The sequence below is a fragment of the Pyxicephalus adspersus genome, chromosome 1 (assembly GCF_032062135.1).
Source record: "Pyxicephalus adspersus chromosome 1, UCB_Pads_2.0, whole genome shotgun sequence".
Lineage (NCBI taxonomy): Eukaryota > Metazoa > Chordata > Amphibia > Anura > Pyxicephalidae > Pyxicephalus > Pyxicephalus adspersus.
Window position 1 is genome coordinate 139,184,202 of NC_092858.1, and position 18,011 is coordinate 139,202,212.

The following is an 18,011-nucleotide window of genomic DNA, read 5'->3' on the forward strand; positions in this document are numbered from 1 at the left end:
AGTATTTATAAGATTTTGGACAAGGAAAGTAGGGCTAAGATCAGACTGGAAATGAGATTTTGTTAGGGTGACTGCTTTCTCATGTCAGTAAACCACAGCACCGGTTGGAGATGCTGCAAGTAACTTCTACTGTGGCCACCCCATAGAGAATGAATGAAGGCAGCAGTGACCAATACAATACCAGTGTTTAATCTGAAGCTGACCAGGGCAGGGGCAACTACTAGGAGATACGAAGGATCACTTGATTCCGAGGTCTGAACCTATCCTGAATTTAGCACCTTTTCTTTATGCAGGTATTGCTATTTTTTGTTTTTACCTTTTCTATTAACAGAGTATTTTTTAAAGAAAATTAAACCCTCCCATAAACAACCCCTTGTCTATAAGACAATATCTCTAGTGGATGTGTACAATTTTTTAAAATCTCAAAACAAAAAAATAAAGGATTAGATTTCTGTTTGAAATGCATACATATGCAGTATTTCCTTTCCTTATTTTACATCTAAATTACTATACTTTTCTACAAAAGCGTTGTCAGCCTAGGACACAAAGTGCTTTAGGAGCACAAAAGATTTTCCCTTTTCTTTGTTTATAGTTATTTATTAAGGTTCATACACACCTGAAATTGTACACAAGTTCTATAGACGTTAGAGTGAATCTATTGTGGGCACCTGTTTGATCCATCCAACAAATTATACCACACATATTAGAGCATGCAAATTACCAAAGAGCACTAAAAATAATGAATTCATATTTCCTGGTTTATTGGGCATTATTCTAGAACAACGTTTATCCAGGCCTGGGCAAAACACTGTGATTTGGAGGCAAATTGTCATAAAATACATGGATATTTGGATGGATATGGATATGCAAATTGTCAATAAAATAGATGGATATTATAGAAGTGGTAACAGGTCTCAGGGGAAGCTGAAACTGATTCATCAAGCAGCCTTCTATCAGAGAAAAAGCTGGTCGTGATCTGGATAGCCTCAGCTTCAGCTGTATAGCTTCTATTCCCAGCAGAGAATATGGGGGTGATCTGCAGGGACACGGCATTTTTATTTTTTTGTATCAGCTCGTTTTAAATCATACCAATCCACCATTTTTGTAAGTTAAGCAAAAGAACGGAAATAGACACAATAGGCATCTTTGTATAGCCATTGTATGGTATATTCATTGTTATCAATCTTTCTGGGCATGATTAACACTGCTGAATGACACTTGCCATGTTTATTAAGGAATTTGCCCTCATACTTAGAATTGAAAACTGGAAAATATATGATCTGTTTGCCATGTCCACCCACCCACATGCAGAATAGTAAAGAATGTAAAAAGTGGGAGAGAAAACATCCTAAATTACCGGTAAGTTGTAGAAGAAATTTAAAGCCACAGCCATTGATCTGTCATATTATGCACACACCTCCCCACACGTCTTGCTTTTGTAATTTGTAAGCAATATTATAGAATTGTATTTTTGGAGCATGTATATATCCAAAGGCTTACCATTGATGGATCTTTGCTATATGTTATCGATATCTATATGATATTGATTTCCCACTGTAAAATGTGCTTTCTATCATGAGAGTTATTCTACATAATAACTGTGCATTGAATGTGAGCGGTGGGTACTTTGAGTAGGTAAAAAAGACTTGTATGTGTTAAAGCTTTTAGTAAAGGCATGTAGATCTCTTGATAAATAAAGATGAGCTTTTGTTCATTTAAACTAAGCTGTAATCAGTTGTTTTTTCCCATGATAGTTATGTAGTCACTGGCACTTCTGTCTTCTGTAGGGAATCAAACTGCGTAAGCAAATATTTCTTGTGCCATACACCAACATTTAGGTGTGACATCATTCCTGCTAGCTTTGCTGTTCTCCTATAGGGTATTCATACATGTCCAGGTAATCATGTGGAGAATTATCAAATCTCCAGAGCTAATAAACAATGCAGCTTATATTGTAGATCTCTAGGGTGAAGCTATAAATACATTGTATCTTGGGTGATATAGCTATATTGTTCCTGTTACAAATAATATCCCATAGGCTTCCAAAAGGGTTCCCTGTTCTTACTCCGAGGGAAAAGCATGTTGTGCAGTGGTAGCTTAACCTGGATATATACACTTGTTTAGGTACACTTGTCATTCTGTGCAAATAAAGCACATATCCAACAGATAGGGGTTCTATCCTTTCCATGGAAACTAAAAACAAATGCTGCATTCACCTTAAACCAATACATACATATAATGCTGATCTGAACACATGTACACGGTGATTCAGAGGTTAGCACTCTTACCTTTGCAGGTTCCAGTTTCGAATCTCAGCCAGGATACTATATGCATGGAGTTTGCAGGTTCACCCTGTGTTTGCATGGCTTTCCTCCGGTTTCCTCCCAGATTCCAAAAAACCCAAAGTTAGGGTTTTAGCTTCCCCCCAAAATTTGCCTTGGACTGTAATAATGACTATGGTAGGGACATTAGATTGTGAGTCCCTTTAAGGGACAGTTACTGACATGGCTATGGACTTTGTGAAACGCTGCATGATAGTGCTATATAAAAAAAAGTTAATAATAACATTAAACAGGTAATACATCCATGATATAATTTGCTTTTAGAATGACTGTTGCACACATTGATCAGGTATGTTGGTTTATGGGATTGATTATCCATGTGAATTATATCCATAATCCTCTAAGCCTAGTATACACCGGCAGAATTATTTCCAATATTTTTATTGGCTGACCAGTCTAATTGATATTCCCATCAGTTGAAAGTTCCCAAAACACTACACACAATTTTATCTGATTGTTTTTTCCATGTAGAAAGTGAACAGAATTCCGGTTATCTAACCTACCGATCCCTGCCAAATATACACATCAGCTCAGATTTCTTCACCATTTAGGGGAAACCATTCATCACAACTCTCTTCTTATACCCAATTAAAGGATGCTTTCTAAACATCCTTAGTTTGAAGCATTAGGACATAGAAGAATGGCTTTTTAATACTGAAGATAAGCATGTGGTTTAGGGTACAAATGAATTGCCGGAATGGCATCTTTTACAAATGAATTCAGTGTCAAGGTCACCATTAAAGATAGATCTTTCTTAAGGCATATCATAATTCTTTACACACCACTGTGAGCCTTAATTAGCCATACATTTTCTATTGAACACTGCTGAAATGCTTATTTGAAAAAGATAAAAATGTAAATGTTCGAATGAAATTTTAGCTAGAATGTACATTTTATTCCCCAGATATAATATTACTTTTTAATACAGATTGTTTGTTTATTTATTTAGTAAAATAGAAAAGCTAACCATTAGTGATTGGAACATCATAATAGCATAGACAACAACTCTTTGCTTGGGGGTCCAGTTATATTATCTTCTGTTATCCCCCCATGTTTCCATGAGCATTGCAACAGTAGTGGGTATCATTCATGCCATGAGGGTATCTAATAATGTAAAAAAAACACATTCATTAAAATTATTACAGGATTGAGGGTTGATAGAATGCTGTTGGCAAATTTATACTTGAAATGTTACCCACTTATCACACACATTTATGCATCCAGAAACTCACAAATACATTTTTCTAAATGTGTATTCAACAGTAACAAGTAACATTAGTATATAAAAAATAAATAAATGATAAACTTTTTGTGTCTTGCAGGCTAAAGACAGCGATGAAGATGACGAAGTGGCTGTCAGTATAGATCGAGACCGTTTCATGGATGAGTTTTTTGAACAGGTATGATGTTCATCTTGTAGATATCTGAAACCTGAAAGTCCCATTTTCTTGCTGCAGTAGCAGAAAACATCAGAACTGGACAATGCCGGCCTGTCTGTCATAAAAGTGCTTGTTTCTCAATGATATGGGACTAATAGGAAATGAAAGATAGGTAATTAGTCAGCCAGCTTATTTTATGGATGCACCTGAGCTCAGTCAGGAATAATCCCAGAATCTGGAAGAGAGTGAGGTGCTACTCAGCTCACCTTCCAGCTGAACAATAATAGAACATTAGATACACCTGTGAGGAGGAAAAAGCATCTATTGTTGCAATCTTTTAGCACTTTTGGTTATGTTTTGTTAAAAATTTTCATTAATCCAAAATGATTAATATTCTATATTAATTATTTGATTGCCATAGCCTTGCATGTGAGTTTTCTATTTTAGGTTGAGGTGCCGATTAGATGGATTGAAAAAATGAGTTTCCTTTAATTATTAATGGTGCATTCAGTTTTAACTGTTTTGTATTTTATTTCTCATTTCAAGTTGTGCATGTGTTGATGCACATTTTTGGCATGCTGACATGCACTGCATTAGACAGTGCCTATTTAATTTCAATGGGTTCTCAGACAAACCAACGCTCCAGAACATTAGCACTACAGTTGTTGGTAACATTCAAGGTTTTTGTGTGGAGATTGTACGATCGATTGTGTAGAGATTGTTATCTTTGGAACAGACCTATATTTTTGCTAACTAGTTATACTCTCATGGACCAGGTTTGAATCCACCGAGAAATTGACCTGACTATACAGGAGTGTATAAAAAAGTGTGTGGTGACATGGTTAGAAATTAGGCCTACTGGAATCTACTTGAACACACAGGAACGCACCAGGGGTCAGTAGTATCACCAGGGTCAGTGGTAGCACTAATAGTACTGGATTAGTGTAGTCATTGACATGGGAGGCTTAACAGAAGCATAGCACAGCATTGCTTGAACACCTAACCTCCTCTTACTTGGAAATTAGAGGTGATGTCAAAAATATGGTGCAGATCAGGAGAGCTGATCAGTCACAGATCTGGTGAAACCCAAAAAAGCTGCAGGTGGCATGCTAGACAGGTTCGTGGCCGGTGATCTGATGAGGTGATTGTGACATTACTCTCCCCTAATATGGAGCCTCCCCATCTGTTGAAATCTTGATTTTAATAGAAGTAGAAATTGCAATTTCTTTTACTCATCATATGTGGGAATCCAGACTTGTTTAGGGTCAAAACCCTTCTTGCCAGTAAGATACTGATGTATCTTTTACCAAATCTTGTAGTCCATGATTTGGTGAATTTTATATTCTTGTGATGGCTCAGGAGAAGCTTGGGATGAAGTACAAGAGAATTTATTCAAGACCAGAGGTTTCAGCATGGAGAGAGTACAGATTGGATTGATCAAGGAAGGAGAGCAACCTAATCATTCTGGACAGACATTATAGGTTTGCTCCAAGGAATGATCCTCCCAGTTTCATTCATCTATGGATGGTGGGCCAAGGAATATTACAAGACATTATCCAGGAAATTACCTTTATAGAGGCAGGAGGTGAACTGAAACCTGCTGCTAGAGACAGCATGGATAGACATGTCATGAAACCTAAATTTTCACAGATGAAGAAGAACACCAGAGCTCAACCACCCAATTGGTGGAAGAGGGGAGCTGCAATGACTGTGCAGCCATCTGAAGGAGGAAGATTAGTGAGTCCATAAAGAGGCGAAACCAAGGTTCTCTGAAAATAGGTGGTAGAAGAAGATCCATAAATTAGAAACCTAATTTGGAAACTAATTATACAACCTTTAACATAGTCCTCTATCCTACCTTCAGAGATTTAACTAGAAAAGAAATGTGAGGGTTTGGAGGAAGGTGCTCAGTGAGCTTAACATCTTAGGTATCTACGTAGGAATGATGTCTTTAACTCTTTTCCAGGGTAAAAGCTGATTTTGGGTAGAGGATAGGGTTGATTGCATAGAGCAGGGATGGTACATGATCAATTTAAGCTTCAGAATCATGGGAATTGAAAAAACATGAGACCACATCAGCTTTTAAGTTGACGGACCGGGCTTGTTCACAAAGTGGAATTGAGAGAAAAACAAGGACCAGTATTTACTGGTGGCTTTTATGATCTGCCTTTTCTCTAAATCTTACTGTCTAAGATTTCTACCCCAACCATGTTGCACACCAACTGTATATTAACATTGTAGGGCTATAACAGAATAACCTAATGTTATGTTACAAGCTGAAAATCAAAGATAGATAAGTGGGTTTTTTTTTTCTTTTTTAAAAATATAGGAGACCCCTCCAATAATTTTTGGAAAGGCAACACGGTTTAAATTAATTCCAGGGTGTCCTCGGGTTTCAAGTAATGAAATCCGGAACCCAATGGCCCAAGGCAGGGATTCCGACCCACGTGTAAAGGTTACTCATGATAATTGATATGAACATAAAGATCCATGATACTATACTGACCAGCACTAACTTTATTAGAAGGGGAGGTGCAATAATGTGTGTATGTTACCAATTATATATTGAGATTATTGTCTATTTCTGTCTGCAGGTGGAAGAAATCAGAGGTTTCATTGACAAAATCGCTGAGAATGTAGAGGAAGTGAAAAGAAAGCACAGTGCTATCCTTGCCTCTCCCAATCCAGATGAAAGTAAGTTTTCCTATTACCTAATAACCAAAGTGAATCTTTCCTGTTGCCTTGTAAATATTGCACTCAATTACGATGTATAATTATTAATGAATACAATACAATTTATTACCAGTGCCAGGTGTATAAAATGGGTGGCAACAGCCATTCGCTAAACTGTTTAGGATTAACTAGATCAAACTATTTATTTCTTCTGCATGATGGTAGGTTTCCCTTCTGCTAAAGGAGAAAGAAACTATACCCCTTTTCAATTTTAATACATAATAAATACATATTTAAATAAATCAGTTAGTCCTTAGCAGGCCTTACAATTATGCAACTACAACCTGAAATGTAGAAAAACACATAACATATTACACTGTGTCATTATTTATTTAACAAAGACTACGTCAAAATACAGAAGCACAAGTGTGTGAAAATTAAGTGCACCCTCACCAGTTTAATAGGATTTATTTAATTAGGAGGTTTAGTTGCAGCAAGGTGCTGCCAATGAAATGTATTTATTTAACTTATCATTAGCAAGTATGACCATAAAAGCAAAAGTTTTGGCAGTTTGCTGGTCTGAAGCTTTTTCAGGTGTGTTAACACAATGCCAGGAGATCAGGAAATTATCTGCCAAAATAAATGGCCAGCAGCATATAAATAAGGGTATTTCTATGATGTCCTCTCCTTCAAGCAAGCTTTCTTTGTTTGACTAACAGGGTTTTGTGATGCCATATTTATCATATGATGCTGATGGCCTCCTTTCTCCCAAACTAAGTGCTCCTGTACAACAGTTTAAAGGAAGCTAATAAAAAAAACACCTAAATAAAAACAATATTTTGACACTTTATGGTATACATGGTGGGAAATTAAATAAATTAATATGGGTCTGTATATATATATATATATATATATATATATATATATATATATATATATATATATATATATATATATATATATATATATATATATATATATATATATATATATATATATATATGAAGAACTGGGCTGACACATGTATGTTTCACATTCGCTCATCTAATTAACAAATTTGTTACCGGTCACAGAAAACATAGCAATTATCCATTGCAGTAATACTGACAAGAAAATAACTTGCTGTTTATTGAAGTAATGAGAACTTTCTTGTGCTATTGTTTGGTAAAACTACCTTTTTAACTGCCAGAGTTTAAGCATTGCTTTCAAAGTGACATTTTCTGTGTGGGCAGCCATATGTAATTTGTTTGTTGCAAAGGAACAAAAAGAACAGCATTTATAGCTGTATCACACAGTAAAAAAATCATACATTGAAACAGTTTTCTTTTAATTTAATCTGTAGGTTATAGCTGATCATATGTTCTGAAGAAAATATGCATCACTGTTCTTCATTTGTAATATTGAATAATTAGATCACCCACAGTCAGGTATTTTCAGGTATTATTATTATTGCTGTCTGTGCTCCTTTAGAATTTTGGCAGCTCTAATGTAAACAAACAGCAGGAATTTCTAAACTGTTAGAGCTTTTGTTGTGACCACTGAGTTACAGTTAGGTTGAGAAAAGACATACGTTAATCAAGTTCAACCACTAGGGAAATAAACATATCCCAGATAAATAACCCTATGGACATAGTTGATCCAGAGGAAGGCAAAAATAAACCCTGGTTCAGTTTGCTCCAACAGGGGAAAAAAATCCTTTCCGATCCTGTGAAGCAATTGTATGTTCCCCGGATCAACAGTCTCTGTTGTCTTTGCCTAAAAACTTTCATTCTCTACTACTTTATTTCTTCAAGCAATCTTTAGTACTTGCTGAAACTACTTCCTGAGAGAGCTTTACATTGAAATTGAGAATGAACTGGCTGCCCTTACTTTCCCCCAGAACTGCTGTAAGTTTCTACAATCAGATATATCTTACTAAAAGAAGCATTCGGGACCCCTCAGTGGAAATGCCTTCAAATTTATGCTGGATACATTACTCCCTCAACTTCTCTCTCTCTTTTCTCTTTCACATAACTTTTCAACTTTTCTCTTTCACAATACTCTCTCAACTCAACAGTTTCATGCTAATCCCTATATCAGATTACCCTTTTGTTTCTGGTACCATGGTAGTATCTGGCCAATGACCAATCTTCTAACTACTACGTCTTCTCTACACCCCTGGGAAAGCCAGAAAGGCGAAATGCGTCGAGTCGTGAGACATTCCTTAAAGGATTAAAAATCTAGATGATCTGTGTATAGTTCAGATGTCTATACCCCAAGATGATGTAATGGGTGGAGGAAAAAGTAATTAACAATTTTTTGTGTACCATATATTGTTAAATCTTTATCTAATCATAATGTATGAGTTTATAACAGCTTGGTTCAAGCTACCATCCCACCTGTATCTGTCTTGATAGTAATTCCATGTAAATTCAGGCCAAACGTTGAATAAGGAAGAATCTCTGCTAGGCCAAATTAGTTATTCCAGTACTGTAGGTGAAGAGCCAGTTAGTGCCAGGAATCAGACTATTTTTTTTAAATGGGACTTGCAGCAGCTGCCACTCCTTTACATTTCACATAAATGCACAGATGGTTCTGGAGACACCAACTGTTCAGGCATTTGCAAGATATGTCACATATGGAAATGGTCATACATATATTACTTACATTGACAGATGCAATTTTGTACCAATGTGATACCAGTCAACCTCAGAAACCACTTTTCCTTTTCAATAATATATTCAAGTACAGGTTCGGAATAATATTGTTTTTATTAGCCTTTTAAAGAGAATTTATGTAGTGATTGAGTTAGAAAGTGCACAGAATAACTGTCCCCCACTGGGTCTACACTTTAATTTATGGTCTGTGTATATGTCAGAACTGCTTTTCTCCATAAACAAATCAATGGGCGTAAAAAAGCTGCACCCACTTGGTAGGCACTCAATAACAAATAAAGGTTTGTTTGCCATAGTTTTACACAGATATAAAGATATCTATTTGTAGCCAGATGAACATTATTTTTTAGATCTCCTTGATCTGAAAAAAATTTGGTTCACTAGCATTAAGAATTGAGCTTTATGTGTTGGGAACTGACCTGGCCTGTCCCGTTTTGCAGGGTTATGCAGAGAGCAACGGACCAATGATCATTCCAATGTGTTCCCACAATGCAGCTCTTTCATTTTATGAATGGTCTGTATAATGCAGAGTGCAGTGTAGAGCAAACACTGGGGTGTCCAGCGGAAAGTCGATTGCTGCATTTGCTCTCCATTATAAATAGCCCCAGTAGTCTTTGACATTAGATAACTATGTTGGATCATGTTGGAAAAGTTGGCACAACACCACAAGACATACGTTTTTAGACTTGTAGATAAATATTCTCCTTACAAAGAGATTGCTTGTGAATTTGTCAACCTATTTACAGTGTAAACAGTACACACAAATTAAATTTGTACTTGAAAACTACTGCTGGCAGCTCTGTTTAGTGATGCCAGTTGGAAATACGGCAGCAGATGTCTAGTATTGAACACAGTAGGCATGAGTCAGGATGTTCGTTTAGAACATTAGCTATCTTATGGCTTCATGTTCTTGGGGTTAATACTTATCCATCAGCAAAACATAAGGATTTATTTATTAAGGCAGTTAAAGAGCAGTTATGGTAGGCATGCTGCAGTAACCCATAGAAACTGGTTAAATGAGCCAAGAGTTTTTATTAGATTAGAAAATCCAGACCAATAAAAGTTATTACTGATTGGTCGCTCTGCACTATTATATTTTGTAATAAATGCAAACAAAGGGTTAAGGTATGCTCTTTTGGATGTCTATTAAACCATATATTTCCACAAAAAATTAGCCAACAAGCAGGTATTTATTGCAGAAAGGGACAGGCAATGTTCTTTCTGCAATAAATCACACTTACTGGCCTTCTGTTTAGAAAACACTGAGCTGCGCATGTGTATGATGCTGGGATGCATCGGGTGTCCTGATATCCACTGGGGGTGCTGGGAAAAAATAAACTTGGGTTATGTTATCCCAGCCTGGCCAAAGGTTGGGAACAAGGACGAAAAAAAAGGTAGAAAATGTCTACCTTTCTGGAAGAGCCTGCCTGCTCACAATTTGTTTTAAAGGTAGTAGTTCTGCTTAATAAAATAAAAAAGACAACCTGCCTTCTCGGGGTCCTCATAAAATTGCTTCTGGGACAGCTTTAGACTGTAGGTTATACTTGTACCAAAACCATTTTTTTTTTTTAGCTGATGTTTAGTTTAATCACTTTGAATGTCCTAACATTAAAGCGTACCTAAACTCAGAATTTTCACTTTATATAAAAAAAGACAACCTTTTTGTGTAAGGTAAAAATTCTGTTTGTTTGTTTGTGCAGCACCTCCCCCTAATAAATAAAAGGGAGCGCAAAGCCTCCCGGGATACTTACGCCATGCATCCCGGGAGGCTCTTGGGTGCTCCCTCTGCGCATGTCAGAGCATTTTGGGCATGCACAGAAGGAGCCATTTTGTTAGAAGAAAAAACTTTGCCAATCTCACTGTGAGATCGGCATTTTTTTTCCAACCTACGTCATCTTGCGCCTGGGTTGGGTGATGTAGGAAGAAGAACCTAGAAAAAAAGGTAGAGATGGTTGCGCCCGTTGCGCCCATTTGGAGATGGATGCCAGCACGATGCGGGACCCGATGGAAGACACCTCCCGACTGATCGACTGCGCTGCGGGATTAAAGGTAAGTGGATTTTTTTTTTTTGTTTTAGGCATTTTAGAGTTTATTTCCTCTTTAAATACATTTGTTGTTGGTCTTGTTTTGTTAAATATTGATTTAAAGGCTTTCTCAAAGCTGTTCACATCTAAGCACTGAAAGCCATGTGTCAAAAAGACCTGTGGTTTTCAAGGTGCCATTTCAGCGCGATAATAAGGTGTCTCTAGAGGATCGCTGCATTCTTGGTTAAGCGCACCCAAATTGTTTCATGTGGCACTTTGGGAATGCACACACATATAACTGCCAAGATCTCATCTGAGCCATTGAATAAATGGTCTAGTTCTCCTACAGTATGTAATCATCCTAAGCACTGTTAAACCACTCAGATGTGAACAAGCCCTGAAAATATTTGCAGCTGATGCCAAACATGTCTGTCGCACATGAATGCTTGTTTTATGTTATAACTAGTGATGCTTGATCAGTCAATGGGGTTAATTTACTAAACAACTAGAAGAGGCTGTTCCCTAAATAAAATGAACAACCACACAGCTTAGTATATAAACAGTGCTCATGTACGTCATCTAACTATGTCCAAGCAAACGTGCAATTTAAAAAGAAAATCCTTGCACATTAGTAGGTTTTCTTTTTTTTTTTTTTACACTTTTTCCCTATTTAGTTAGCTTAGTGAACATATACTTTGAAAAAGTGACAAAGTGAAAATGCTCCTTTACTAAATCAACCCCACTGAGAGCGTGCATGTAGAAAAGAAAGCTTGATTGCTGCTCGTCATATTTGTGCAGTTTTATTACACCATGGTATTTACTTACTTTCTGCCCAGTGGGAATGCATACATACAACTCCTGTGTATTATACTCTGTCTCCCCATGTCTTACTCCCAGTCATAAAAGGTGGTGAATGGAGCATTTGCAGTTTATTGGAGCTGTGCCAATGGCTGTCATTATTAGCAATTAAATCAGGATAATTGTTTCATTGTAAAGTGCCCTATATGTGACTCAGAGGTTAAGAAGAGCTGAGCCCCTCCTGCTATGGTGGGAGAATTGTGTTCCATTTATAGGGCCTTCCAGCTGCCAGATTCACAGGACTCAGGACTTTTTTGCTCCTTGCCACATATATTTTACATTAACTGATGTGCAGTATAACAGAAATTCTTTGTATTAGTCAGCTGTGTTTATTGTTCTGTTTTACAAAAATACATTTGTAATGAACCAAATTACTTGGGTCAGGACAATCTGATGGATGATGTGTTCTCATTTTAGAAACCTTTTGCAGTTTAAATAAGATGTAAACCCTAAATGAATGATATTTTTCTACAGCACTGTGTATCATGAACAGGTGCCACGTATAAAAAAATTGCATGTCGATGCTGCTGAATTCCTGCAGCCTCATTGCAGCTCCTACCTGTCTACATACACTCTATAGGCTGCATGGGATGGCACACCATGGGGTTTCTAGTGGTGACAACAGTGGAACATTTCTCTGTAATGTGTGATAAAACGGTTTCTTGTCATCAGAGACCAGTGTGATAGGGTTACAATGCAGGAGTACAAGAAAACAGGAAAACGGGAACAAAGTGTTGTCATCTATAACAGAAAATGAACAAGGGACATTTCAGATCTCATTGAACCCTGGTAAAGGCAATTCAGTAGTTATCAGTGAGAAAGATGCCCCTTTTACTTAGTGGTCATTTGAAATAATGTTACCCTTGCTATGGTGTTCTGAATGCCACCTTTAAAAAAAACTAAAGTTATCTCCGGTGGCATGCTGTTGGTTGTTGTGTTGGCACAAAAACTGTACTTAAATTGCAAAATGGGAGACCAATCATCCACAGTTCGAGGGACAACTAGAAACCTCTGGAGGAACCCTGGTTGAGAATGGCTGCCCTATAGTATTAGGAAACCAGAGTTATATAACATGTTCCAGTATGGTACATTATGGCCCATTCTATTGTACCTTGTAGAAGTTCCCAAGCTGCATCCATTTATGGTCTGATTCTTTTACATAACTTGCTGCTAGTTACTTTGCAGAATTAATTTATTCATTAGAACGTGGAAAATGTTTTTAACAGAAGGCATGGGGGGACAGGAGATACCCACCCCAAAGACTTTATTATCAGTCAGAAAGGTTTCAGAAATGTTTAGTAGTTTTTTTCCATGCCTTCTAGTTTTCTGTTATTTTTTATTTGTTTTCTCAGTGTTTTTCAGTTCCTTAGTTCCTCAAAGCTAGTGTTGGTCGAATATCTCACTATTCGACTCGACAGCTATTCGATCGAATAGGGGGATATTGTTCGGGTGATTGAACATCAAATTCGAACACTAGTAAAGTCAACAGGGGGAAAATTCGGGGGTTTTTTCGGGACTGTCTAGAACTGCAAGAGCAATCAGGGGAGCAAAGCTGACAGCTCCGCTCCACCGAATGCTCTTGCAGCCTTAGCGTAACTATAGTATGTGTTCTTGGATAGAGATTCTCTATCCAAGAACACAGGAGTCCCACGGGATCCCCGGGCACTAGAGGCTAGGGAAAGGAAAACCCTGATGATGCTTGAGCTGTCATCAGGGTTTACCTTTCCTCAGCCAATAACAGAGCACTAGAGGTGCTGAATGGGGAGACTTGTCCTCATTTAACCTCTAGTGCTTGGGAATCCCACTATGACAGGATGATTCCCATGGCTGGGAATCATCCTGTCATTGTGGGATAACCTAAAAAAAAATTAAAGTTAGTTACACAAATCACACACATTCAAGAAACTACTTTAACATTAAAGCCCCTTTTTTTACCACATTTTTTTACACACGAATTTGCAAAGTCGAATCCCGTGTTTTTCGGGTTGGGTCTATCCAAATTCAAATATCTTAACTTTCTAAGACACGAACTAAGACAGTTCTTGTGTATACTTCTCTCTCCGTTAATAATGCACCACTTCTCCTACATGGGGGTGACTGTAGCTGTTTCTTCAAGGTTTCAGCATTCTCCATGAAAGTGATACCCCACAACGTACAACCCCCTTTTTCAAAAGCCTTGAGGAAAGCACTTTCTAGAAAGGTTAGTCCCATGCATTTATTACCTCTGAGAATCAAATAGCTTTTTTTTTTAATTTTTTTCATTTTTTTGACTAATAATAATATTAATACCTTAGAATGTGGAGTCTTTTGATGTAGACTACCTGAACATGCTTCGCAGAACCTCCATTTGAGCTCTTAGCATCTGATTACTTCCAGAATGTGAAGAATCCGAGTCCCCTCACAACTGAGAAGAACTTTGATTACCATAAGAAAGAATTGTAGTGGCAAAAGTGGTGATCAGGGTGTTTGAACACATCACAGATCTACATGCCTTTGGCATTCTCCCCTTACAAGGTAGCAAACACTTTCTGACAAACTACCAGGTGGCCATCCTTCAACAGTAAAAGTGTCAGTCTTCCAAAAAGACCTTTTCGGCTAACACTTTAATAAATGTGTCAATCTGAAAAAATATGTGATTTGTGTGGTTTTGCTGGCAATCAAACTCTCATCCCCTTTATAAATAGAAGCGTTAAAATATTCCCAATCATGACCCAGTTGGAAATCACATTTCTGTCCTGTGAATTCAATAAGAGAACACATGGATGCCCTGCTTGGAGAAATTGCCGAAAACTGTCAGTCTCTAGGAATATATAGTGCACGCCCGAGGTCTGCCAGCATTTCTATCAATTTACTAAAAGCAGAACTATTTTTTGCTCTGTATACTTTTTACTAAGGTCTCATGGTAATGCAGTTCAAAGCAGGTGAATAGAAGACTGTTGCTTTGTATCTTACCACTTATATCATATGGTCAATTGGCTACAATGAATAGCATCAGACCAGATTCACTTAGTCTGTACTGGAAGAAGAGATCAGACAGAATCCTTGTCCGCCCTATGTGCACATATACACATATGCTAAAAAATGTCCTAAGGCTATGATAGTTCAGGTACATCTGATCATTATATACAACCAGATTCATAGAATAGATTTGGAAGTTTTACAAGAGAAAGACAGGAAAACTGACAATTAGATGCTAGCAATGACTAAACTGTCACATAAATAAATCAGTAATCTTTTTTCACAGCAGTCTGAAATAATAGAATGTATATGTGACATGTGCCGTTCTACATTTCTGCAGTTACATGACTGAAAATCAGTACTATACTGGCACAAATTGCTGTCACTCTTTCCATGCTTCAGGATTATCTCTGACAGAACAGTTGTTGTTTATTTCTTTTAAGAGACATCAAAACATATTTTTGTTTTATCCCAAAAGCATGCAGGGAAATGCCAGAATAGGATTCCATGTAGCCAGGCTTGGGGATGAGTATACATGGAGTAGGGAGGGAGTATGTGGGTGTTCCCTATACTAGCTGGTGGCGAAGGCTTTGTGTATGTGGATATGAATCATGAGTTTGTACAGGTGGCAGCTGCTGTGCGTGTCACTGGGAGGTTGTGACTCACTGCGTGAGGCCCGACATTACTGTATAGGCCCCCAGCTGCTACAATGCTTCCTACGCACCGCCGTTGGGCCACGCAGCGTCATCTCTCTGCAAGCCTTGAAATGTTGCTGAGCCAAGATATGCCTGGCTGGGGTTAGAAAGAGATGCGGTGATAGGAGAAAGTTTGTTCTGCTAATCCAAAATAGCTTCAGTTTTTCTATGCATGTTAAGTGTTCGGATACGCACAAAAATCACTTGTTTGCAGTTTTAAATCAGACATCCCCCACACACATACACACTGGCTTGTCTTTAAATCTTAACATTACCAAATCCACATGGACCGCACAGAGAGTTACTTGCTAGCCCAGCAACAAAACATGTTTCCCTGTCCTGTCCACTCCACGCTCGATAATCCTGTGCCTTCATTTTAATGTCATCAGGGGCTTCTTCTTTCTATAGTAGCCCACTGATGATGTTGGTGAGATCCTGCACATTTGTCAGCCATTCAAAGGCAAATTTCTGTGGCAAAACATTTCAGCATCTATGGCCCTACATTCTTCAGGAAAATGTGATGTATCACAGAAAATTGGGGAGTGTTACATCATCTTTTGCCTAAGTAATGGGTAGAAAAGTAAAAACTTCCTAAAAAAATGTAAAGAGCTTTAAAGAAATGATTAGCATTTCAGTGGGTAAATTATTGTAAAGTATTGTAAAAGGTCCACATTAAGGTATGACAAAACTTTAAGCTAAACAATTGCTTAAGTACAGGATAATTGTGATGAAACTATTTACACATTTTACCTTCAAACAAGTTATTCTTACTTTTTTTTTCAGTGAATAGTGCATTCCATCTTCCAAATGAACTTTACTATTAATAATATTACACAGTATTTATATAGCGCCGACATATTACGTAGCGCTTTACAAAGTCCATAGTCATGTCACTAATTGTCCTTGAAAGGGGCTCACAATCTAATGTCCCCACCATAGTCATATATCATTAATACAGTCTAATATACATTTTTTGGAGGAAGCCAATTAACCTAACTGCATGTTAGGGAGGAAACCCACACAGACATGGGGAGAACCTGCAAACTCCATGCCAAGATTCGAACCTGGGACCTAGCGCTGCAAAGACCAGAGTGCTAACCACTGAGCCACTGTGCTGCCCTACTATACCAGTTATGAGCTGCGATTCATTATAGGGGGTTTGAGTAGTGCACAGGGAGTTGTTAAATCTCTTTGACATGTCCATTTGAACTTTAACAAGGTTTAAACATTTAGGCATGCGTTCTGTGGATGACCACACTTCTGTTGCCTAAGGACAGTACTATCACCTTTTAACAGAGTGTGGAGAAAGTTTATCAGGAAGATCAACAAGTTAAAAGAAGAAAAAGTTAGGGGAATATTTAAAAAAGAGTAATGAATATGAAACTTGTACAAAGTAACAGTGAAACATTTTATAAAGGTTTACATACACTGTAAAAGAGATTGCCAACCAAGGGGACCTAATAGGACAGATGTGATGGATCACTAATATGATCCAGTAATTTTAAGATAGTCAAGGGATCACTTTTGGACAGTGGAGGGGACAAAGAGATGAGAACAGTATCTCTTGACACATGGTTTAAAAAATGAATAAATGTCATAATACAATAAGCTTTCTTCCAGGTTTGTGCAGTAATACATGAAACGTTGCCTTTGTACAAATTATTATCCTGTCCACAAAAACTGTGTTGTATCTGTGGCCAGTCTAAAACTAGATTTTCTCATTAAATATTGACTATACAATTTTTATACTGTCTTTTTAGATTTTGTAGGACCATATTTGCAAGGAAGGAGGTTTACTAAGTTGGACTCATATGTTAACTTGAGAATAATACTTGCCCAGCCTGAATAAATATATATTAGAAGCACAGAATGGGAGTAAGCAGGCTTTTGAGGGCAAACTTATATAAAAGATGCAAAGTTTAATCATACAGTGTTTTTTTCTATTTCCAACATAGATCAACTGATGTTTGCTGTATGATACACAAATACCACATATCATACACATTAGTACTTAGACATATATCAGAATGTCATAAATTAATTAACAAGTAGGATCTCAGACTCCCGACGCGTTTTGCCCCTTGGCTTCTTCCGGGGACAATGAGATCAAAAATATCTAAAAAGAATAGGTTTTTGTCACTAATTAAAGTAAGACAATGATATAACACAACACAGAATTTTTTTTTTTAATTTAAATTGTTTTTTTTTTAAAAAGAAATTTCTGGTTGTGTTATATCATTGTCTTACTTCAATTAGTGACAAAAACCTATTCTTTTTAGATTATTTTGATCTCATTGTCCCCTGAAGAAGCCATGGGGTGAAACACGTCGGGAGTCTGAGATCCTACTTGTTAATTCATTTATGACATCCTGATATATGTCTAAGTACTAATATGTACGATATGTGTTATTTGTGTATCATACAGCAA

At 37.3% G+C, this 18,011-nt stretch overlaps 1 protein-coding gene across 5 annotated transcripts in view; it reads left to right on the forward strand.

Annotated features, from left to right (window-relative positions):
* Positions 1-18,011, forward strand: part of STX1A (syntaxin 1A) — a 78,572-nt gene that overhangs the window by 43,185 nt on the left and 17,376 nt on the right. For all 5 annotated transcript variants that reach the window (XR_011923103.1, XR_011923104.1, XM_072428841.1 and 2 more), the window contains exons 2-3: positions 3,665-3,742; positions 6,316-6,415. Coding sequence is in view for 3 of the 5 variants with exons in the window: in XM_072428841.1 (XP_072284942.1) it covers positions 3,665-3,742; positions 6,316-6,415 (178 nt within the window). In the remaining 2 variants the exon portion in view is untranslated. The remainder of the gene's footprint in view (positions 1-3,664; positions 3,743-6,315; positions 6,416-18,011) is intronic.